The following is a 25,919-nucleotide window of genomic DNA, read 5'->3' on the forward strand; positions in this document are numbered from 1 at the left end:
CGCGGTCTCTACTTGATCTCTTTGGTATTTAGTTTTTTGTGTGTGCATGTAGGTTGTCATCACAACATCTAAGCCCTAGATGTTAATTAATCTATGTATAATTTAAAATCAAATCTATCAAATCTATCTGGTCTATCGTCGGCTGGGTTACTTCCTGCCTGGTGCCAGCCGAGGCTGTTTACCTGCTCAGGCTGGCCACCTGCTTCCCGTCGCTCTAATCCCATCAATATGGTGGCGCCGCGGCGAGAAGCTGCACTGTGGCAGCAGGGCCACGTAAATTACAAACTAAAAATGCGCAACACCTGTCTTTCAGGTGGCCAGGAACAAGGGCAATGTGTGTGTGTGTGTGTGTGTGTGTATGTGTGTGTGTGTGAGTGTGTGTGCGCGTACGAAAGGCCAGATGTATACATATGTACCGTGTGCATGTGTGTGTTTGTGTATGTGTGTGACAGAATCAGTGTGAGAATGTGTGTGTGTGTGTGTGTGTGTCAGCCGCACATAGTCGGACTGCCTCACTCACTCCAGAGGAGGGGACACACAGTGTTCCTTTCCCAGAGGTCAGCTGACTGAGCACCAGCCCTCTCTTCTCACCACTCACCAGTGACATCTGCTGACAGCAGCCTGCCTGCAAAGCCCTTACACCCACCACTCCTTTTCTCCACTCTATCTAGGTTCTGCTATTAGGCCCTCTGTCAGGCTTTCAACATATTATGTACCAAATGTGTCTGGAAAGAGAGGCTGGCATCACTTTAATATGAAGAGCGTCTTTGTTTAAGTGTGATACTGGAGTGTTGCCTAACTGTCAAAAATCAATCACTATGACTACGGCTTCAACAAACACAAGATTATATTTTGAAACATGCAATTATGCTGGGAGAATCCATAAAAAAATAATACATGGTCAATTTAACGGTGTTAAACAAATATATACTACACACTTAAAATAGTGGTTCAGTAAGCGCAGTGACAAAACTAAATGAGTTACCGACATTGTTTTTGCACATGACAATTAACCTTCCTGTTCTCTCACTTTGTCTCACTCGCTTTTACGGACTATTCATGACAAGAGGCAAACACAAGCTTCTGAGACCTTCAACCATTGATATGTAAACATGTCTCTTTACATCAGTTAAAATTGCCCTCACAACAAAATTGTCATTACAACTGAATGGCAATTATGTGTTTTCAATAAGACCACAAAGGTTTTCATACCCCACATCTGCAAAAACACATGCTGCAATTACTGTCCTGTACTGTACTCTCTTTACAGAATATAGTGTTTGGTTACGGTGTGTGTGTGTGTGTGTGTGTGTGGGTGTGTGTGTGGGTGTGTATATGCGTGTGTGAGTGGATATATGTGTTTTCTAGCAAAAACAAAGACCAGCTTTAGACTGAAAGAAACAGTACATTAAAAGACTTACTTAACGGTTAACAATAAACAATACAGCAAGTGTTTGATGAAGGACAGGCAGGGACACCAGAAAAAAAGGGGGGGGAAACCAATACAGTCCTAGACTCTGTTTTGCTTAAGGTGAGGTCAGACACTTCGCAAATCACACATATTGTCTTAAGTGGGTTACTAATGCTAAATCCACACTGAATTCAATATAGTGTGGGTCAGCATATTTACAATATAATATATAGAATATAATATATTTAGTTTTTGTTCAGGACACCTAATCTAATAGATTCAATATATCTAAAATGTACAATATTAAAGTGTCTATGAATACGATTTGCATTTTGTGCATTGCTCTTTTAAGTAAGTTGTATGTTGCCTATAGCTGTTAATAGATATATGCAACAATTTCAGACAGTTTAATTTAATGAACTAACCTGCTATGCATCCTCTAAAAACATACTGTGCTACAGGTATTATACAGACCTGGAGAGTGATGGATTACCACCCAATTCATTTCAATGGCTGTTGTTATGCTAGGAAATTAGGGGCAGGAGGTAGGAAAATATGCGCTGAAAAGAGCTTGTTTCATGGTGCTTCGTGGTGCACCAAAAATAAGGAGTCAGTTGCCTGATCTGTAGGCTAAATGTCACATGACCAATGAGCAATGACCAACGTAACTACAACTGTAAGCTGTGTGGCCATGCTCGTGCATGACTGAAACCAGTCACCAGGAAACAAACTTCTTGGCACAAAATTAGCTAACCCCCAAAAGCCGCCCCCTCTGATTTCATCAGGGAACACTATCAAGCCACTGTTGGCCTACAACACAATGAGGCAGATGGGCCTGTTTAGAGACGGGCCCGCTTACAAAAGCCTCAATGTGAGCCCACTGTCCTGACATCACTTACCACATTTTTGGGATCGGCATTCAGACCCCCTCCTGCATTACCATGCCAGCATGTCCGATTGTCTGTGATTTGCAAGTGCTGTCAGGACAAAAAACATATAACATATGTATATACACATCATATATGGTGAAACACCCCCCAACCCTAAACCCCAAGATAGGTGTTAGAGGTTATCTTAACCAATAGACTACTTATGGCATACACGTGAATAAAATATGTTGTAAGTAAACATCTGATTTCTCAGAATATATTTAAAGGGGCGACCAATGATGTGGACAAGGCAATTGTTTAACTATAACAACTGAGATAGATATGATGATTCTCCTTAACTCACCTTAACTGCTTCCAGTATTTGTCTTGAATTCTGGGTTCTGTTGATATTCCATGACGCCGTTCTCGCGTTTGTACCCAGTAACTGCAGTCCACCAGTAAGAGATAAGACAGTTAGACAACACGCACCAACAGGAGTGCTCAAATGGACATTTCAGGATTTTTTACACTGAGGCTATTTTCCCGTCTTTTTGGGTCCGAATTTTTACTAGGGACAAAAACGATCGAAATCGGTCCAATATTGAGTTAGACCGCTACCACAATGGGGCATGCATCTGTGTAAGTAAACCGCTTTTTTCCGCCATTAACAGGCTCAAAACTAAATCATCACATAAACTTTAACTACAGAAACTGTAGAAACAGTAATTTTCTACAGTTTCTTTACAGTTACACATGCACCTACCATACTGCTCAACCAGGGGCAAATACAGGATTATGATTTTTTTTTGCCACAACAGAGTCGGATGGGATGTTTGTCTGGTTAGTTGTCAACCACTATGTTGACAAGAGGGGACATTCCCTTGCTCTACTGTGGTCATTTCACACATGGAAAAGATTGTACTATTTTAACTGTTGGCTACCTCCATATAAAGTATGTTACCCTATCTGTGCATCCAATGCTTGTTTGGATAAACATTGGAAAAATGTAAACAAGACTGAGAGGCAAACATCAACTAATCCATTATCATTATGGTTTGTCAGTTATGTCAAGCAACCATCAACGACTGCATATCTTTGGCTGATTATCTGATCAAATGGTGAAGCACAAGCCTCTGCCAGCAATGCTACAAATATGTGCATGTCATTTTCAACAGATAACTCCTCACGTGCGAGATCACATGATAAAACAAGCATGAGGAGGCCCAATGGTGGGTCCTAAACGCCTTATCTACTGACACAAGTTACGGGCATTTAAGTTAGAATCATATGATGGAACGTGTTCCCTATTAACGACAGCTTCTGTTTATGACAGCTAAAGCTAACTCAAAGCCCAACTATATGAAGCCACTCAGACTAAAAGGTCACATAGTATTTCCTTCGCGTTTCAATTAAACTCTTTCAAATAGTAGTTAGGTCAATGAACTGCGGGGTGTAAGATGGAGCGCATATTGTTAACTGCATCTTGATATCCGTCATGGCTTGAACCAACCACTTCTCATTGGACAATGAGAAGGATAATACTTTAAACGACACGAAGATGTAAAACATATAACTAAAAGGTAACGGTAGCTAACTCATCAGGGCCGTCCTTTAACGTCTCAGAGAGGACTTCTACCCGAACTTTGGACAAGTAACGTTAACTGTTAGCAAATCATTTTTACCTAACGTTATCTGACTGGCTAACTGGCTAATCTTGGCTACAAAAAAGCAACAAACCAGTTCTGTCAGAACTAAGAAACGTTTTTGTCTGTACACATAACATTTTTTTCACATTATTCTCCCACATTATAATGGATATTCATTTATCTCACTCAAGCCATTGGCAAGGTAGCTAACTGTAAAAGCTATCATTGAGGCTCAGGCGCTAACTTTCACTGGTCATTGCATCTGCCCTTGCCTATGACTCGCATGACACTTCCCAAAGAGTCGCTTTGGATAAGCCATTCACCTGATAGGTGTTCTGTGGTTTACGATGAAGGCCACTTCTTTTTTCATTGTAACTCCAAACGTGATATGAGCTTGTCTGTTGAAGTAACAGGGCTAGTTTGCGTCTTCGAACGTAGAACCCACATTTCAGCGGTGCCAACAGTGGCGCCATGTTGCTCTGAGGGAACGAGGGTTGTGCGATCACACACGGAAGTCTTTCGTCATTTCCAGGCACAAGAAGAAAACAAATGCTCTGTTGAAATAATAATAATAATAATTAATAACATGCAACGACAGACATGTGCTTCGTTTGATGGTGACATCTTGTACTAGGATAAATTATCAAAGTATACTTTCTGTTTACCGTTCTGAATTTTCTGCCATTTAAGACATCAATTTACATAACTGCCTCCAAGTCATAAGCTGAAATATGTCATTTTGTTATAGAGCAAAACATTGTGGTGTTGATGCCAACCGCTGCTAATAGTAAAAAGAAGGATCCAAACCTGTCTGGTTTCACAGTAGCCGGATGTGACGTTTGTTATTACTGGAGGAAAGTTTGACAGTAGGTAATGGCCGATTGAGCACGTTGTCGACTGGTTGTTGACCCAATTAACACTCGTTTGTTTTTTATAGCTGATATTCGTATCAGTGGAATTACCCAGATTAATATGCCTTGTCAACAGATTAGCAGTAGTAATTCCGATCACGCCGCCATGAAGCAGGTGAGGTTTGCTAACAATGGTAACGTTAGCGTCAATGTGAATGACATTTCAGTAGTCGCGCATAAAGACAACGAGGTTGACACGAAACCTGACGGCACTGGCAGTGAAGATAATGCAGACCTACAGACACTGCTTGGACCGCAGTTGAAACTTCTACCCCTGAATGACCAAATTCGGGAACTGCAGACCATCATAAGAGACAAGTGAGTTGTCATCCATCTGTTAACATGAAGCTAGCTGGCCGGTTGAGATAGCTGAGCTAGCCTAGATAAATTAACGTTAGCTAATAGTAAAATGGTATCTGATCTTTAACTACACGTGTTAACGCTCTGAAAACACCAGCAATGTCAAACTTTATAGACGTTTGACATTATATCATTTTTCACTCTTCATCGTTGTTTTCTTATCGCCCAGATCAACCAGCCGAGGAGACTTCGTGTTTTGCGCTGATCGTTTGGTAAGTCTCAAAACTAAACAAACCGTTGGTTACCAATGGCATAATCGGCATTGAATGTTTATCCTCACCTTCTCGAGTGGTTATTAATGGTGGTCTTCTGATGATGCTGTGTAGATTCGTCTTGTGGTTGAAGAAGGACTCAATCAACTACCCTATACAGAGTCCACAGTGACCACACCAACAGGTTTGGATAGCCTTAGATCGACTGATTTGACGTTTGTCTTCATCGCCTTGGTGAATACCTTAAGTGTGCTTAACGTTTGTCCTTGTTTCATTCTTCTTTAGGGCACAAGTATGAGGGAGTGAAATTTGAGAGAGGCAACTGTGGGGTGAGCATAATGAGGAGTGGTAAGTTAATCATAACTCACAAGCAAATCACGTAGGTTAGGTGCAATGCTGTATAAGAAATGCTATAAATTCTACACTGCAGTGCAATAACCACCTGTACAATAATGCAATGACACACTGAGCCATATAACAGTACATTTAATTCACTATGAGACATTCCAACTTTGGCATGCCTCTTGCCATAAAAAGCAAGATTGAAAAGCTAGCAGGACCTCCTGATCCTTACATCAACTGCGGGACACCCCCAGACAGTATAGTGACAGCTACTGTAACCTCCGTGATAGAAAACAAGGGTAGGAGTTACGATGTCTAGATGTGACGATGAATACCTCAGAAAAGTAGGCAGTATTGGAAGCAACTGACGCTATATCTTCATGTCACAGATAAAACAATAGATACCACGACAGCTCGGAAACAAAAGACAGAGTGTTTCTATTGATTTTGAAACAACCATTCGTTGCTCTTTTTCTAGAGATAAATCCACTTTCAACGCATTACTAGATTTATATTATCTCTCAGTCAGTCAGGCCATATTGCTTAAAGAAAATATGGGGTCAGATTCCAGATGAATTTGTAGTGAACGCCCACAGTAGCTGTGCTCATATCTGTAATTACAGGTATAAAGGGAGTTATCTAAATCAGTAAAAGAAAGCATGTGTGATGTATTATGGTAAATGTGTGTGCTGATTTTCATTTTCTTTCAACTAATGTGGAATCACAGTGGAGTATGAAAAAAAACACATTTATGTTTATGTATGTGTTTTATTTATGGTTTGTTTATGTGTTTTATTTATGGTTTGTGTATGTGTTTTATGTATATATTCTGGAATGTTTGCCTGTCTATGCTAACCTGTGATTTGTTGTTTCTACAGGAGAGGCTATGGAGCAGGGCCTGAGAGACTGCTGTAGATCTATTCGCATTGGAAAGATCCTCATCCAGAGTGACGAAGAGACACAGAAGGCCAAAGTTTACTACGCCAAGTTCCCACCGGACATCTACAGACGCAAAGTCCTGCTCATGTACCCGATCTTGAGTGAGTATGGGTACTGCTGCCTGCTTGACATAGGCACAGGCTTTTACAGTTACACCTAGGGAGTGTAAGACCTAGTAGGTTATATGTATAATCATCATGTTAAACAATTCAATTGAAATCAAAACAGACTGAAACCTGTTGTCACACTTCTCTTTTCATTATTAAAGGTTATCCTTAGGTAGTCCTCTCTGTTATGTAGAATGAAACAGTCAGACAGAGTCAATATTGATGTCAGCTTCTCTTACATCTCAGCGAAAGGAAAGATTAAGAGCGCTCCTTCGCACCGAGTAACCCCCACCCTTTTCACCCAGCCACAGAACACTGCGCTATGCTTTTATTATTTGTGAAAAAAAATGTAATTACCTCACAACATCCTGCGAGGCTCGCTGCGATTTTCAAAGAGCCTCACTACCTTTTCTCCTCAGCTTCCGTTGACCTTTGCCTCCCTCCCTCTCGTCTTCACCTAGCCCCCTCTGCCAGCCGCTCCGCCAGATAATTACAGCCCTCGGCAGGGAAATTACACAGGGCCCGCTGGATAGCCAGAGACTGCTGAATAGCATAATGAGAGCCTCCTGAAATAGTGCCATAATGGCCATGGTTTACTCTCGCCGTCTGCAACAATTTACTGTTCCCTGATGATCAAGCCTGAACGACACAGCACTCTGGTGCCTTTACGCATGCACACACACATGCACACACACATGCACACACACATGTACACACACGCACATGTACACACACACACACACACACACGTACACACACACACACACACACGTACACACACACACACAACGACACACACACACACACACACACACGTCCACATAGACACACACACACACATGTACACACACACACAAACACACACACACACACACACACACTCACACATGTGAATGTATCCACAGCCTTGGAAAAAACCCACTTGTGTATCTCAGGCATGGCCATAAGGGTGTACCCCTACCATTGATTACTTTTTATGTAGTGTTTGTGAGTGTGTTTGTGTAATTAACCCTGATGACTTTGTTCGTTTGACAAACAGTGATTATGAGCCTGGTGGCAGTAGACTGCTGGGAAGTATTTATTTTTGTGAATGTATAATTAAGGATTCACTTGTCAGACGTGGGATGTGATTTTCCTATATTTAGCTTTCATAGTACAGTTATAGAGAAATAGCAGTTTTGCTGTTTTATGCAGTTTTCTGTCCCAAACTGATGTACAGAAAAGAACATGATTTTAGACTGTGGAAAGTGTAATAGTTAACCAAGCCATTGATTATAACTAGTTATAATAACTGTGACAAGTCATATATAGTTTGCAAGGACAAATATTAATCATACTGTATATCTGTATAGTTCTGTTTTTATACCTATCTAATTCGCTAGCAGACCAAAGTACACAAGGCAGTGATGTTCAATTACGAGGATCCAGAATCCGGTATTCCCTCGGTGGGTTCAATCGTGTGTGTGTGTGTGTGTGTGTGTGTGTGTGTGTGTGTGTGTGTGTGTGTGTGTGTGTGTGTGTGTTTGTAGGCACTGGAAACACTGTCATCGAAGCTGTCAGGGTCCTGATTGAGCACGGTGTCCAGCCCAAACACATCATCCTCCTAAGCCTCTTCTCCACTCCTCATGGTAAGTGTCTCTGCAGATGTCAATTACACATTCAACACCTCGCAGAGGTCATAAGAAAGTTGCATTAAGCGACATTAGCTGCTTTTGCTAACTTCCTCCAGACATTTTTCTCCAGACTCCACTGTCAGTCAAAGGAATATGCAGATGAAAGTTTAATCTGAACTGGAACTGTAATCTGATCACAGAATTTTAAATAGTAGGCTAATGCCTTAGACTAAGATGTTAGTCTGCTACTCTTCAAAAAAAGTAGGATTGATCACCTGCCAGCTCTGTTGGTAGTGCAATTCCAATATTTATTTTATGGTTATATGTGGCTGTTATAGTCATGAATACATTGTGATTGGCTTTATTCAAGTGTAGAGAGTAGAGAACTCGGACAGGTCAAGCACTTCCTCAAGCTTCTCATTCACTACAATGTTTTTAGATGCAACATGATGCACTTTGTCATTTTTGTGTAAATATATAGCCTCAATGCCATGGTGTCATATGAACATGTTAACCTTGTTCTCCCCAGGCGCCAAATCTATCATTCAGGAGTTTCCAGACATCACCATACTCACCACAGAGGTGCACCCGGTTGCCCCCACCCATTTTGGACAGAAATATTTTGGCACAGACTAATCCCCCTTCCACTCAAGAAGCGTGGAGGAACGTGTGTGTGTGTGTGTGTGTGTGTGTTTCAGTTGTCTCTCTTGGGGAAGTGTTGATACGAGAACTTCGTCCTGTGTCACACATCTCAAATATTATGTCAGTGTACAGTTCCCACAGACAGGGCTTTTGCTGTAGTCCTAAACTTGCCAGAATGGTAAAGAATTGTGGTGAATAGATTTCTGGGTTAGCCAGATTTGTGCCCATTCTTTTACTCTCCGCAGTTGTCCACATAACTCCGTAATCCTGTTTCGTGGAATACCCGACAGGACTAGGCTTAACTCTGTTTGTGAAACACCCCCCATCTGTTTTCAATTCACTATGTACAAAAGCAAGAAATGGACTTGTCTCTTCAAAGCCTGATGATAAGAAAATACAGTTTTGGAGTGAGCTGTGGATCAAGTAGACGTTGCTATTTTATTTATTGATTATTATCTGAAGGGACTGACAGTTTTGCTTTGTTGTCCATTTGAAATGTGCTTAGCCATATCTCTGTGTAACAGTCACCATAATGCAGAACATGTGGCCTGCCTCATATTCCCTCCAGCCAAAGGGACATTTTAATGTGTAACAGACGTCCTTGTGAGTATGTATTACTTTGGTATAGGTAAATTAACTAGCCTGTCTTCTGTTTATCCAAAAGGATCCCGTTGTTGGATTCTGTGGCACATGTGTGTTTTGCAGCAGGCACAGCTACTCAGGTTTGTGTACGTAGAGGCGTTAGGAGTATCAGTCGAGACTTAGAGACACAAGGACAAGTCAAGAAAGCCACCAGTCATGTTTAATGGGTTTCGTGTACATTGACCACCAATTGTGCCCAAAGAGCTAGTAGGTGACAAACAAGTCACATTTTGAAGGGGCTGATTTTTATTTGTAAAAAAATCTGTCAGAAATGTTTAGGAATGGGTTGTCTGAAAATAGTGCTGATGAATCAGCAGCTACTGATATTGTCTGCATGTTTGAGTTTCTTTTGTGATGGGGGTGGGGGGGCTAGAGGTTGTGAGTATTTGAAAAGTTTGTCTTTTTGATATATTAGTTAGTTGTTAAAGTAAAACAGCTGATGTTGAATGATCTTTTCCAAATGATGCCTGGTATGCCACAGCAACATCACATGAATCAAGGTCTGTGTGTGTGTCGGTGTGTGTGTCTGTGCGTGTGAATACAGCACAATAATACAAACTGACTGGAAATACAGCAGCATAGAAACAGTTATGTCTTTACCTCCGGCCCAGACAGAATATACAAATGACATGTTTAAATGTTAAAATACTGAAAATAAAGGCTGACAATTCAAGACATTCAGGGTTCCCATGGTCATGGAAGTCCTGGAAAAGACAAGGATTTTTTTTATTCCCTCTTTCCAAGCCTGGAAAAGTCATAAAATTCAGTAAATTCATCGAAAGTTTTGGAAAAGTCTATAAATTTGATTTTGTGGTATGTTGATTAATTATTGATCTCTTCCATGGATAATGTGTCGGTCAAATTTCTGTAGCGCGATGCAGTTTACACTTCAGTTGGCATAGCCTAGCCTCTTGGCAAAATTAATGGAAAGTCATTTAATTTACATTCAATAATAAGGCCCAACCTGCAATTTTGCGTACTTTTAGGTTGTGAAAGATTATGGAAATGTAATTAAAGGATTTGAAAAGTCATGGAAAAGTTTTAAAATCTTGTCACTGAACATGGGTGGGAACCGTTGACATCACTTCTGTTTTATAATTAGGCATGTCTGTTGTCAGTCATGAACATCTCTGCAGTATAAAGTGGCATATAATATGAGTATTGTTCCCCTCTCACAAACACTTTGCAAAAGGGTTCCAGCCAAGGGTTCTCCAGCCAACACAGAGATCAATCAGAAGATAATCTAGGATTAAACTGCCCTTTATCCAGTGTCACAAATGACCTTTGTTCCTGTGTTTTTGATATTTCAGCTTTCATGTACTTCCTACCCTACAAACCCCACATATTACAAAGAAGACAGTAAGGCCCGGCCATCACAAACAATTCAACTGAATTCATGAAAATAATTTCCAACAACAACTACAATTATGGTTGATCCTTTAAAAATCGCAGTAAAAGTCAGTAAAGAATGGACATACAAACGCCCCTTACACTGAGAGCCATCTGGTCATACCAGGGTGAAAGTAAAAGGGACAGTCCTTCATTTCCGACACGGCTTGTATTTATAGTGATAGTTGTATCAGGATCTGAATACAGCAAGAAAGGACCTCAAGCATTTACAGAGAAGTAGGGGTGAAGTATGGTGATCCTTCCACACACTACTTTCTGTCCAGCAAAATTCCAGTTTACAGCCTAAGCTAAAGATCAGACTACAAAATGACTAGTGGTTCAGTACTGTAAACTGAATCAGGTGTGTTAAAAAAGGTCCCCACTCCATATTAAGTGTCTTTTGGTTCTCTGATAAGCCCAGTGTACTTATTGTATGTACTTCATTATAAGATATGCTTGGGGATAGGGGAGTAACCTGTACTAATAAAGTACATACGCGTGATATGAAATATTATTAATTACACATCGGCGCCACTAAAACACAAGGGAAGATCTCCAGGACTCATCTCCCCTGGGACCTCTAAGATACAGCTATTAAAATCTCCAGGCTTAACCATTGATCCTGCTCTGAGATGCTTTATGAACACAAATCACAGATATCTGATGACAAACAAAATGGAGACATCCAGATGCAGTGGCTGCACAGAAACACAGGAATGATTCTTTAGAGATGGGACATATTTAGGGAAGAAACCAGACACCACAGTTAGACAACTGCACCGTCTCCAGTGTTAGTCCGTGGGAAACCACACATCATTTGTTTACAGTATTGGTTACAAAAAAAAAAAACACACGGTTCAAATGCTGACGAATTCCCAGGCTTGGGTGGCTGGACACTGAGCTTGGCATGTTGTGCATTGACTTCACATGATTGATTATATTAAAACACTCACTTTGCTAACTTAATACAGGTCAAAAACAGAATATTATAATTAAATTAAGGTTTTTTTTTCCCAACCTGGGGAAAAGGAAAAACATGTAAATGTAATAATACAGCAACAAGACATGAAAGAACAGTTGTTAATTTTTTTTTTCGAAAGCAAAATATACATAAGAAAGTGACACGATGGTGTCATGATATGGAGACTAGTGGCCTGAGGCTCGTAAGGAGTAGACCCGAGGCTGGACAAGCGGTCGTGCACACTGACGTTCTACACAAGGAACCCACTTTAGTGTGTCTCCAGTGTGCACCTGTGGGTCTATACAAAACCAATACAAAAAGTCTAACCATTAGGGTATCGCATTGCAGAGCATTAACCATACAATCAAATGAGCAATGCGATTAACACATCAAACGGTATTTATCTAGTTTTGATACAGGATTTTGATGTCTGATTTGTGTATTATTTTCTTTCCTGAAAGATTTAGCCCACTTTTCCCCTACCCTGCCACACACAACATTTTTTTGGTCATACTTTATTTGGATGGTACCTTATAGACAATCTACAGATGCTCAGATTACTATTGAAACTCTGTTAACTACAATTTATGGCTAGGGCTGGGGGTTGGGTTTGGTGAAGGTGATATTCAGTGAACAAATAAAAAGACCGAACTTGAATTTCAACAAACCATCTGTAAAGTCTCTGTGGGCGGACTATCCAAATAAAGTGTTCCCTTTTTTTTTTATAAGTGCGCAGACAGTACCCTGCTTAGGCAGCCTCTGTTAAACATCAGAGCCCTTGGAGGCAGATATGTGCTAAAGGCCTGACCTCTGACCTCAAAACTACTGGGGCTGGGGTTCACATTGTGGATGATATGAGTCAAGTTAACAGTTTCACAATATTGGCATTCCCCCTCAAATGACTATGGTCAGGAGGAAGTTGCACAGCGCACAGAGGGGAGGGGAATGGTACCAAAGGACTGAGATAAGCACAGATAAGTACCTTACAGATAACCGATTACAATGCACGTGTCTGATTGTCCACCATGATCTCTTTCCACCCTCCCACAGAACAGAAAATAAGCATAAGGTTCTACATGTTAAATCAAGGTGATAAGTGAGAATGAGAGCCACAATGGCAGAAAAAACGAAACGGGAAGAATCTTTTTTGCGAGTGTTTGGCTCCGAGGTGGGTGCTTTGGTTTGTCCGGGAGATACGCAGGGTCTGGAATGTGGAGCCCACGGTAAATGCTTGTGCTTCCTTCTGTGTTGTCGTCGTCGTCGTCGTCGTCGTCCCCCCCTCCCCTCGTATGTCTCTCCACAGGCGGGGGATGCCAACCCCGAAGAGTACAACTGTGTGATCAAGAAAAAGAATTACGTTTCTTAGTAGGTACAATACCCCAATATTGCCTTTTTTTAACAGAACATAAGTCTCCATGTCTGAGTAAGGAAGCCACTTGAGACACTTACACTAATTCACATTTATGTTACATTTTATTTTAGCCTTCTTGTGTAGACAGTACTGTCTCTATACTGCTCTGTAACCCATATGAAGAAATAGTTGGTGTACAAAGATAATTATAAGGCTTAGATACATTCCTGAGCAGCAAGTAATAAGTAGTAAGAACAATAAGCATTAACAAGCAGCCCTTTCCTTTTATACTCACATAATACGGTAGCTTCAGCTTGGCTGCAGCGGCAACTACGAATCAATCTCTATGGTAACCGAAGGGTCATCTGGACCATCTGGAAAATCAACAAACAAACAAATAAATAAATAAATGCACCTGTTAAATGCGTTAAAATTAGATTATCCACCAGAGTTGGTGGGAGGGGGGGGAGGATTCGTTCAGCCAATTTGCTAACAAATGTTATTGACTTCTGAGAGTGTAGGAGAAGCTGAACTGTCGAACGGGTGGAATTGGTCTCCCTGGGGTGCCATACGGCAGCTCGCTGTGGAGAGGATGTGGTACATGGCTGCACCCGATCAGGGCCAGATCTATCCCATCTGTCTCATCAGCCCCCTGAGGTGACAGTTGGAATCAAATGCTTCAGCGTGTGTACAACAGCTATCCATGGACCACGTTCAGTTCGTAATTTTTTTTTGGCACAGGCAAGACATTTGTGCTTGTTCATCATGGACTGTATTGTACTGATGTTGAGAAGTTTTAACAGCTTTAATTCCAAGGTCACAAACTACCCGTTGGTACGGTACACAGAGCAAAGGCCATTTACAGGATGTAGTATCTAATCTAATGTCCCTCATCTGAAATGAATTACACTGCCTTTTGTGAGTCCCTAGAAAACATTTCAGGGGGAAATGACTTTCATTAATAGCTTTGGTGTCAACCTCAAAATGGGCCTTTTTAATTCCAGTGGGGGGGAAAAGTCCATTCACTCCATTGAAAAGAACCAGGCTTATTATTCCTAGATGTGATTAAAGCATGCCTAGGGAACCTGCCCCCCTGGACCGGCCGAACAGATAAGTCATTGTACGGTGGAATAATACCGGGCCGTGAGCGCCCAGTCTTCACATGATCCCCCATCTGTCTGGTTCCACAGCCTGCCCGCGCACCTCCCGCCGGCCCCGTTCCAACTCCACCATCTCCGCTGATTGCTCTCAGATCGCCACATGTAACTGAACTGCCCTTTCATTCCGCTAACGAAGGGTAGAGAGGGGTGGAGAGGGCGGAGAGGGAGGAGGGGATGGAAAGGTGTGGAACTGGTTCCAGTCCCCGGACGCCTATCGTGTTCAACTCACCTGTGTCTTCCTCATCCGATACTCTTCTGCCCCTTCGCTGCTGCTCCTCCTCCTCCTGCTCTTCCTCGTCCTCCTCATCATCATCCCACTTCTCCTCATTGGCTAGCAAAGGATTGTTGGATTCGGAGTAGCTCAGGCTCTTCATGGGGAAGTATTGGCCGTCGCCCTGACTGAAAGATAAACACAAAAATCAACCTTAACATAAACTAAACAGTATTTCCTCCCAAACGTTTGTGGATTTTGCTTATGGCCATGGCTATGGCACTTTGGTTTACGGCTACAGATATGAATTTGAAGAGAAATTATTTCTTAGCTCATAAAAACATGGGAGCAAAAGTTCTCCTATTGCATTTATGTTCAGTGTTAGTTCCATAGTAGGATCAGTGGAAAAGAACACCTACTTCAAGAACACCTACTTCAATCTGTGCTCATGAATTAAGCCTAACGCTTTTGAGATTAGAAGCACCCTTGAAATTCGACACTGAAGCCCGGTCTCTGGTTAACCCTTCGCCTGGGAGACCAAGGTTTAGACTGACTACATCTTGCAGATTGGGACGGGACATTCCCCTCCTCAAGGGCTTGTGTTTCCCCAGGCTATCCGAGCACTTCAGGTCTTGGCACTCACAGGCTGAGGACACTAATTGGCTCCGCGATAATTCGCCCCATGTCCGAGGCCTTTGTTAGCGGCCAACAGTAGTGTTCTTCTGAACACACAAACTGGTCCCTGAGGAGGTGCTTGGCAAACAAGATGCCAGGCCAGAAGCAGGGCTTGCTAAATTTCTAAATCCCTGGTAGCCCTTCAGGCAGGATTTCTTCAGATTTTGGTTGACCGACATGAATAGACAAGCATAGATTGCAACAATCATCATAAATTTTAGAGATGCATATACATAATTTATTTGTAATTTTTGTTCAGAGTACTTATATGGTATGTTAAGTTATTTTATGTTATGCTATGGTAGGTTGCGGTGTCTTGTCTTAAGAATTTCAGTGCCCAGTCTGACTCAGTGTTGTTCTGTGCATCTGACAAATGAAATACTTGAACTTGACATATTACACATCTACACTACTAAAGTTTGTTCTTCTTCCTCTGTTGACTGCGCATGTGCATAAACTCACTCACGGCTCAGTCCATGGACTGTGGCGATATGTTTCAGCAAGAACAAATGGATAAAGGTGTGATTAAACTTTGAACTTGTTTGTTCCGGTGGTTACAATTTTTCCTCCAAATAGAAGTCACAGGAGCAGAAAACGTGAATAAAGGAAGGAATTTTCTTTCACTTAGAGAGAATAACTCCCGTCAGACAGGGTGAAATCCAACTGATCTAGAAAAAATAGATGAAAAGCCAGCTCAGTGTGATATAGAAACCTGTTCTGACCTTGTGAACACGGGAACGAACCACAGCCTTCTGTCTTCACCAAAGACCTGCTGGAGATTACGGCGCATGCCCACATTGAAGCCATTTTTATCTGGGCCACCCTGAAACACAGGAGCGGAGAAGGCCTCTACAAAAAAGAAAGGATTCAAAAGAAGAAAAAGGGCCACATTTAATCTCATGTACCAGCACATGTTGCGTATCTCTGTGAGGGCATCGTATGAACAGACATGGTAAATATATTTTAGGAGGAGGACAGATTCCGGTCATTTGAAATGCACTTCTCTGTTATAACAAAAAATAATTTGGGATAGAGACAGGCTTCTCACCAGACACCATACACTTATGAAAATGCATTGATCAAATCTGCCTTGAGGCCCAGGCAGAGAGTCACTGCGGCTAATTTGAGATGTAGGAGCTCACAGTTTAGAGGTTTCATCTCACCTAAAGTGGACCGGTTCTTAGCCACCAGCCAGCAGTGGTAGCCAAGGAGGAACTCGAGGCTAACGAAGAACATGACAGACACAAACAGGAGGAACAACACGTGGAACTTCGCAGGTCCGTTCGGAAGCTCTCCCTGTGCATGAAAACACATATACGAAGAAAAATCACATTTACCATTTTTTTGAGATTATGCCTTAATTTTCAGTTCTAATTTCCACATCACTGTACTCAAGATACCATAAAATGAAATAAGACATAAACCCATAAACTACTTTTAATGGCTAAACAGGTATGTTTACTTGTAACTGAGATCGTCATGACATCTTATGTTACGCTGATGCCTAACAACCTCTATTCCATAAAAGTTTATTTTTAATTTGTATTTTCATTTAACCATGCACAGCAATGATTTAATCAAGTCTCTATTAGAGCACCGATTTAGCCCAACAAAATGTTTGTTTCTGTAGTTGGTTGTAAGCATTTCATGATGTTGACTCTTACCATCCAGAATTTGAGGAAATACCGAAACACTGTTGACGCGATGAAGACACAGTAGATGCTGGAGTAGGACAGGAACAGCAGGAAGTACTTGTAGTTGGAGTAGCCGACACAATTGTTTACCCTGATTAAAAAAAACAATACAAAATAGGAAAACAGTCAGTCATGCTGTGGCAATTTGTAACCACAAACTCACAAAAGCCCTAAATTAGCAGCACGCATGTTTTTTATAGGATGTTTTAACTATGTTTTTTTTTTTTACTATGTTTTTACTGTAGCACTCTGAGATTCAGCCGAATATAGCGTGCGCTATAAATTAAATTGATTATTATTATTATTATTATTATGTGTACACACACACACACACACACACACACACACACACACACACACACACACACACACAAGCAAACGAGGGGTTCACACACATACCACGGGCAGTGATGATCCATTTTCAGGACGCACCTGAAAAAAAGAGACAGACATCATTAACACTGGTACTTAAACCTGAACTCATCTGGGATACCCTTTCAGCCAGGTCGACTTCCGGCTCTTAAACCTGAACTCATCTGGGATACCCTTTCAGCCAGGTCGACTTCCTGCTCCACAACACCTTGTTAATTAGTGCGTCTCGTATTCTCTTTCGGCTGTCCTTCACAAGCCAATGGAGTGAAGAGTGGAGGGGGGGTGGAGGTCAGAATGAGAGAAGTAGTTGGTGTGTGTGTGTGTGTGTGTGTGTGTGTGTGTGTGTGTGTGTGTGTGTGTGTGTGTGTGTGTGTGTGTGTGTGTGTGTGTGTGTGTGTGTGTGTGGTTGGGGGGGGGACTTACGTTTCACACACAGAGCAGTGGTGACAGCGGTCTGGCTTAAGGAACTGGCACCGATCACAGAACCTGATAGCTGCGAACACACACATTATACACACATTAGACAAACACACACACACACTTTATACATACATTAGACAAACACACACACATATATATATGAAAACCCCCCAACCCTCAGTTGAGGAAGGCCTGAGTGTCAGTGGTCACATAATCCACCTCCACCCATCGCTCCACCAACCCCGTCACATAATCCACCTCCACCAATCGCTCCACCAACCCCGTCACATAATCCACCTCCACCCAACGGTTCCCTGCTCAGCATCACATGGACTGTCGGGACCACCAACATGCGACAGACACTTAGACAAAACCCCTGCCAGTCACCATTAGACATTACCACCACTGCCACGTGGCTGAGTTAAGGTTACATACTGTACACAGTAACCCAATGCCACCAATAGATTGCCCTCTCTGTTTCCTTCGTTCATCTTATTATCACTCCATCTTGCAAATTGGTTCGAAAAACTGTGGTTGCATGTCACGCAGATCTGAGCGCTGATGGCGATGTGTTTATTATCAATCCCTTTCAGACCATGACGATGTTTTTTTTTCTTTTTACCGGTCATTTAGCTTTCAAAACTGAACAGTGTGTTTATTTCCTCCAAGGCAGAGCATTACATCAGACAATCCCAGACTAAACAAGAAAGGCACTCTGACCTTAGTATCTTGACCACTGTGTTACCGTTTCTTTTTAAATGAATCTTAGTGTCAAAGTCAAATGCATTCAAAATTCAGCAGTTTTGTACAGACGCCATATCTATTTCACCAAATGATCCAACTCACACTACTTAAGTCCTCTATAAACTAGGTTACTTCTTACATATTACAAATTCAACACGTGCTGCCTATGCCCTTCCAAGTCATTCGCTGTTTTGTGTTATATCAAAATACACTTTTGCTTCCATATAGCCCTGGTTCTATACTCTTATTTACTAACATTGAGTGTCTTTGTGGTTTTGTATACAGAAGCCCAACACTCAGAAGCCCAACTCAAGCGTGTGAGAGAGGCATTAAAATGTTAGTGTCATTAGTGTCATGATAAACACAAGTAGCACTTAAGATCACTTAATATGTCACTACAAAGATGCACAAGAGTGTCTATGAAAAGAACAACAAAACTGGATAACGGTAACTGCCAAAACCTTGAAGTAACAATGAAGGACTGCAAGCTGAGACACTTGTTAAACTTTGGGTAGTGGCACGTGGGTTAACCACCGCAACTTACCTCCTGATGCTGCTCGGGTGAATATGGGTAGTCTCTTTGCGATGTCAAAAAGGATCTGCTTCTGTGCGTCTGGCCTCTCTTCCATCTCGTACCGCTCTTTGTCTGTGTAGGACATATGGAACTAAAAAAAAAAAAACACAAAACATTTATTAAGCTAATTATCATAGGCATGATTTCTAGCAATAATTAACATTAAGAAAACTCAAGCAGTTTGCCTTTCGTTTGCCGGTGTGCACATGAGGGTAGGCTAAAAGATACATGTCTGCTGAGAGACATCTGCATGTTTCTAGACTTTAAAATGATTCTTACCTTTTTGGAAGGAGTGGCGGGTGGGGTGAATATGGCCTTCCAATAGGTCCAACAGAACATCACAAAGCACACATGGAACACTAAAATATATGTCACTGCATGGAGAAAACAAACAATTATTTAATTAAAAAACAAAGAGTAACATTCTCACAATGTTATATTCAAGGCCTTTTGCTTAATTAACAGCATTTTAGTTCAACAAACATGCATAGCCAAAGAATGACAAAAGAGACTAAACAGACAATTCAAACACAAGACATTACTGCCCATTTTAATTTGGCCTCAATTCAGCGGAATATTAAGAAGAATAGAATAATCGCAAAACACATCAAAATACTCAGGTAAAATCACAAACTGATTAATTATGAACAGTGCTTACCCTTTTCCAGCGTATTGCTTATAGTAACTGTGGATGATAAACAGAATTATAACATTACATTTGTGGGTTATATCATTAACATGAGGGTCTAAATGAAATATTCAAAGGGGAATCAAAGTACGATCAAGTGTGACCAATAATGTTGCGGACTGAGGCTAGACTGAGGGTATACTGAGGTTGATTTAGTGAAAGCTACCCCTAGGTCAATTGGATGATGCCACTAGCCAGCGTAGTCTTTCGAAATGGTTATCCATTTGCAACCAAGGCTAATTTAGTTTATTTAAATATTGGGTGTAAAAGAAAACTGTCTTTTAAACAACGCATTTTTGTATCACAGGGCTGTAAAAAATCACTTCCTTAAAGCCTATCTTGTAACACCCCCTTTTCAGCTAGCACTGTAAGGAGATCGATTCAAACAACACGTAGACAAATAAGTCAGTACTTACAAAAACATAGCTCAAAAACATACGCATAGTAGGACCATAGTACCACAGACGATATGATAACGACAGGGATCCAAGAGAATATCCTCTGACAGCATCTTAACCCCCTCGACAGAGCCATATTCAGCCTAGCTCCACGATCATTTTCTCTGACATCTTCTAATCCGCCTGACTGAAAGAAACCTGAACCACATCGGTATTTGATTTATTGAGCCTGTTAAAGGAGAGGTAGAGCAGAAAGATGCCGGTATGTCCAGTCTGGGTCCGGTCAGCTTGACATTTCACGCAGTAATGACAGTAAAATATAAAATTAAAATAAACATAAGAGACAAATGTCAGTTTGTATATTTCTATTCTTTTCATAGCATCTTTATTTCATTATATCTACTGTATATTTCCCTTTTGTGCACACTTCGGGCCACACATCTTTACTTGTCTACTTATTATGATTGATTGAGTGAGTGAGTGAGTGAGAGAGCAAAGATGTGTTAGTTAGTTTGTCAGTAAATGTTACCAACTACCTTTATATGGTACCTTTCACACAATAATTCAAGATTATCAAGATGATCTCTGGGTGAATTTGTCTTTTCTCTGTCTGTCTTCACCTTAAACATTTTGTACACCTCTGAAGCCTTATCTGTCACCACGGTTGATCACCCACGGTGATGTGGAGAAACTTTGGAGATACCTTTAAGCAGAAAATAAATAATAACATAATATCAATATAATGTATATCAAAATAAATAAGTAAGTAGAAAATCAGTCAATCAATAACTAAATCATTCTTAAAATCCATTTCACTTCCACTTTCTTCAGTTATGAAATCCCATAATGACTAACAGTAATCCTTAGAGTTGGGGAAAGTGTTGATTTAGAGTCCGTATGTCAAATCACCCTCTGACACTGATCACCATTTTAATTTGCTGCATCGACTGATAATTTCTGCACTTGAGTAGGAGCACATTATAATGATATGTATTATATACATTATACACACACTATAGAGGCCTGTTACTTCCCGTGTACAGGTTGTCCTCCACATACACAGGTTCCATAAGCAGAACTGTTTCACCCAAGCCCTTTAATATTTGTGACTAAATATACATTCTGTGTGTATTTGTGTATGCACAGGATGATCTGATTTACAACGTACAACCGGATTTAGTTGTAAATCAGGTCATCCTTGTACACCTTGATTTATACTCCCACAGATTTCAGTCAATTTTGTCCTGAAAACATCTTTGATATCTCGGGTTCCCATAGGCATATCAAATGCACCTTTGTGAGATGGGGGAAATTATTTACTGCCTTCTTTCTAGGTGAAAGGTACTTTTTACAGGCACGTGGTAAATTACTTGAAATCCTCTCCAACTGTGATTTAGATTAGAAACACGCAATATCATGTGCTGCAGGGAATGATTATTATCTATTTTTTCTGGTAGTTCATAAAAACCAGTGCTCCGAATGATCCTTAAAAACACTATAGACTAACCCAACCTAATCCCAAATAACCATAATTATTGTCATGGTTGACAGCACACTCACAATAGATGTATAATAAATAACTTTAAATTAACATTAAAGTTAAAATTAACTCTCAGTCAACATAAAAATGGTAAAATGTCCTATATATTTCAGATGAACCTCTGACTGAAAGCAAACGTAATAACATGTCGGCCTACCAGAAAAGGAATATGGTAGCCTAAACAGATACGGTAAAATGTCTCAAATTTTATATTTTTTGTCAGCTATCACCATTTAGAGTATGTATGGTAAAGAGCTGTACTGTCTGGTCTAACTGTCCAACTCGCTGTGTATTGGCAGAAATTTAAAAACAGTGAATCAGTCTATGTTTTACATAAATTCACCACTAGATGTCGCTGCTAGATTGGTTCTGTCATCAAACGTCAATGTGTCTGCAATTTGTGGTATTGTTGTTATTGTATATAATAAACAAACTTAATCCTGCCCTGTTACATTGTGTATACAGTGTATAAAGGCATGCAGTATTATAATACATCACTACAATAATGTCAAAACAACACCTTTTTTTTTCAAATCATTTATTTTTAATATTGTGAATTGTACTATGGTATAAATACCACAGGTGATTCAATTAGTTTAATGTAATGTGTGTGTGTGTGTGTGTGTGTTTATGCACACCAAAAGGTGAAAAGTCTTTTCAGAGCATCATATGTACCCCTTCCTCCCTGACGTCATGGACATTGTGCCTCGACCACATGTGGAGCTGCTCGTTGGAGAGGGAATGTAAATGTGGACTTTTTACCTAAACAGACGTTCAGTCAGGGGCCGGTCGGGGGCCAATCAGGGGCTTTGTGCTGTGTCACCTGCTCCCAACCATGCTGTGCTATGCCATCACTGTGTGTAGCACTAACACTTTTTAGGGGCCCTTTTCTATCTACATGTAAATATTTCATTCATTTCATAATGACTAAGAACAGCACTGGACCTGTAACGCTGTCATATCATGTACTGTTATATTGTATCTGCATTCACTGATGCAAATGCTACTCCTGGGAATAAATTAGAAGCTATTTTCTATGAGTTGGTGATTTGCTTAAGTATTGGTTATAGAGGTCTTATAAAGGCACCTATGTCTTACATAAGACCTGCAGGTGCTATTGGACCTGGTCTCGGCCTCAGAGGTGGGCAGAACCACACACACTCTCCCACACACCTGCTATCGACCGGTCCCTTGTGGTGAGGCCGGGTGACAGAGGCGAGACGCTGACAGCCACACTCCACTTTCTCACACACCCCACCCAGCCAAGAGCACATGCACATACACACATACACACATACACACACACACACACACACACACACACACACACACACCTACACACCCCACCCAGCCAAGAGCACACACACATACACACATACACACATACACACATACACACATACACGTATACACACATACACACATACACACATACACACATACACACACACACACACACACACACACACACACACACACACACCTACTCACCCCACCCAGCCAAGAGCACATGCACAGATGGATGTGTGCACGTATATAAGTGTAAGAGTTGAAATGTGCACTTAACACACACACACACACACACATGTACACACACACACACACACACACACACACATGTACACACACACACACACTCACACACTCACACACACACACACACACACACACACACACATACACACATACACACAGATACACACACAGACAGACATGCACATAAACTCACACAGGTGTCACAAACATGCATACACACATACACATAATGTAATATGATGACCCTTCACATACATACTGTATATTTGCACACACATGCACAAAGCTATATACACACAAATATAGAGTGATCTATTTTCACACAAATACATAAACACACACACAGACATTCCCACTTATGCAATCACTCATATGAACACATATTTTTTTTAAAAGACACCTTAACATGCACACATTTATACACATTATTGTGTATACACACCCATTTGCACACACATTCAAGCACGCACGCACACACACACACACACATACACACACACACACGATATTCTCTCGGAGCAGGGAGGAGCATGTCCGTCAGCACAAGAACAAACCTCACCACTACAAAAGTGATTGTGATGGGGAACATAGAAACCAGCTTTTAATCAAAACATTTACTCTTGGGAAAGACATAAGAAACAGAGAGAGAGAGAGGGATAGAGAGAAAGAGAGAATGAAGGATAATGAGAGAGAGATAGTGAGAGAGAGAATGAAGGAGAGTGAAAGAGAGTGAGAGAGAAAGAGAGAGGAAAAGAGAGAGAGAGAATGAAGGAGAGTGACAGAGAGAGAGAGAGAATGAAGGAGAGTGGCAGAGAGAGAGAAAGAGAGAGAGAGAGAACACAAACATCTCATATTAACAGGTTTGGACAGACCCCTAAGTACAGCAGGCATTGAGTACATTCCTCGCCACCCTGGTGGAGGATTCACAGAGAGGAGAGAGACAGAGGGAGAGAGAGACAGAGAGAGACAGAGGGAAAGAGACAGAGAGAGAGAGAGAGAGAGAGAGAGAGACAGAGAGAGAGAAAGGAAGAGGACCAAGAGAGGGAGAACAAAACATGAGAGAGAGAGAGAGAGAGAGAGATATAGGGGGGATAACACTCCTTTATTAAACAGAAAGCGAGACAGGTAGAGAGTCAGAGGCAGATAGAGAAATATATGAGTGAGAAAAAAGGGAAAATCTAAGGATGGAACAGAAAGAACAACTGGCAGACATGGTGAGGAAGAGAGACTGTAGCAGAGAAAAGAGAAGTGACAGTGGGTAAAGAGGGAGAAAGGGAGAGCGAGAGAGAAAGAGAGGGAGAAAGGGGGAGAGAGAGAGGGGGGAGGGGGAGAAAGGGGGAGAGAGAGAGATGGCATATAAGGGAGGTCAGGTGTGATACATAAGGAAGAGCCATGCAGGTCTCAGAGGCTGCAGCATTCACAGTTGGCTGCTGGCTGCTGTCAGACGTGCAACGGTTAGCTCTTTCCCGCTCACTCTCTCACACACACACACACACACACACACACACACACACACACACACACACACACAGACACACACAGACACACACACACACAGACACACAGACACACACAGACACACACAGACACACACACAGACACACACACACACACACACACACAGACACACACACACACACACACACACACACACAACCCGCTGTCAGTTCCCCGGCCCTCCATGCCGACAGGATCAAGACAGAGGAGCACTCAGGAGTGTGTGGCTCATTTAAACAACTGTAGCTGTCTTTGCAGATGACTGCTTTATACCCGTGACAGCCCGATGATGGAAGTTTCAAACTTTGGCTTACGGCGAATGAGAAGGCACATGTCTGTGTGTGTGTGTGTGTGTGTGTGTGTGTGTGTGTGTGTGTGTGTGTGTGTGTGTGTGTGTGTGTGTGTGTGTGTGTGTGTGTGTGTGTGTGTGTGTGTGTGTGTGTGTGTGTGGGGGTGTGTGTGTGTGTGTGTCTGTCTGTCGGTGGGTGTGCGTGTGTATGTGTGTGTGTGTTTTAATTGCATTCCCAGACTTCTCCACTCTGTCTGCACACAGCAGCTCTCTCCTCTCCCTCTCTCTTTCTAACCCTCTCTCTTTTCTCTTCCTCTCTCTCACCCTCTCTCTCTCTCTCTCTCTCACCCTCTCTCTCTCTCTCTCTCTCTCTCTCTCTCCCCCCCCCCTCTGGCCCCTGGCACTGTTTCAGGGCAGTGACTGGTGGTTTTCGAATCACCCCGAGGCGAAGGACAGAGTTTGATAGCGTTCCCATTTCATTCCCAGCATGCTTAAGTGTCTGGACAGTGCATTCATTATATGCCGTGCACACGGCCCCCCGTTTGAAGTCCAAGATGGAATACATATTGGAAACTCAGCGTGCGTCTGGCCCCCATTGTGGGTCTCCCACGTCTTCACGATGCAGGTGATCAAAGAGCGGGTCGGTTCGGGTCGGGCCGGGCCAGGCCTTGTGTTTGTCCCCTGACGCCACTCTGCCCAAGAAAGACCGAAGTCACACATTCATTT

At 41.7% G+C, this 25,919-nt stretch overlaps 3 protein-coding genes across 3 annotated transcripts in view; 1 reads left to right on the forward strand and 2 right to left on the reverse strand.

Annotated features, from left to right (window-relative positions):
* abcb7 (ATP-binding cassette, sub-family B (MDR/TAP), member 7) overlaps nucleotides 1-4,465 on the reverse strand; it is a 32,110-nt gene extending 27,645 nt beyond the window's left edge. Inside the window, exons 1-3 of the mRNA XM_012830660.3 lie at nucleotides 4,250-4,465; nucleotides 2,645-2,725; nucleotides 2,311-2,388 (exon numbers count right to left, since the gene is read on the reverse strand). Of these exons, the coding sequence (XP_012686114.1) occupies nucleotides 2,311-2,388; nucleotides 2,645-2,725; nucleotides 4,250-4,399 (309 nt within the window). The 5' untranslated portion in view covers nucleotides 4,400-4,465. The remainder of the gene's footprint in view (nucleotides 1-2,310; nucleotides 2,389-2,644; nucleotides 2,726-4,249) is intronic.
* Nucleotides 4,466-4,657: 192 nt separating this feature from the next.
* On the forward strand, nucleotides 4,658-10,371 carry LOC105904430 (uracil phosphoribosyltransferase homolog). The gene is made up of 7 exons (XM_012832314.3): nucleotides 4,658-5,155; nucleotides 5,367-5,409; nucleotides 5,524-5,593; nucleotides 5,695-5,757; nucleotides 6,630-6,791; nucleotides 8,327-8,425; nucleotides 8,940-10,371. Exons 1-7 carry the CDS (start codon nucleotides 4,899-4,901, stop codon nucleotides 9,044-9,046), a joined length of 801 nt encoding a protein of 266 aa, XP_012687768.2. The 5' UTR covers nucleotides 4,658-4,898; the 3' UTR covers nucleotides 9,047-10,371.
* Nucleotides 10,372-11,703: 1,332 nt separating this feature from the next.
* Nucleotides 11,704-20,524, reverse strand: zdhhc15b (zinc finger DHHC-type palmitoyltransferase 15b). The gene is made up of 12 exons (XM_012831274.3): nucleotides 20,350-20,524; nucleotides 19,904-19,930; nucleotides 19,525-19,619; nucleotides 19,216-19,336; nucleotides 17,931-18,000; nucleotides 17,535-17,567; nucleotides 17,106-17,226; nucleotides 16,605-16,737; nucleotides 16,164-16,290; nucleotides 14,785-14,954; nucleotides 13,691-13,769; nucleotides 11,704-13,376 (listed from the first exon to the last, which is right to left on the reverse strand). The coding sequence occupies exons 1-11, from the start codon at nucleotides 20,465-20,467 to the stop codon at nucleotides 13,726-13,728; spliced, it is 1,059 nt and encodes a 352-aa protein (XP_012686728.2). The 5' UTR covers nucleotides 20,468-20,524; the 3' UTR covers nucleotides 11,704-13,376; nucleotides 13,691-13,725.
* Between the last annotated feature and the right edge of the window lie 5,395 nt (nucleotides 20,525-25,919).

Source organism: Clupea harengus, chromosome 20, assembly GCF_900700415.2.
Source record: "Clupea harengus chromosome 20, Ch_v2.0.2, whole genome shotgun sequence".
Classification (NCBI taxonomy): domain Eukaryota; kingdom Metazoa; phylum Chordata; class Actinopteri; order Clupeiformes; family Clupeidae; genus Clupea; species Clupea harengus.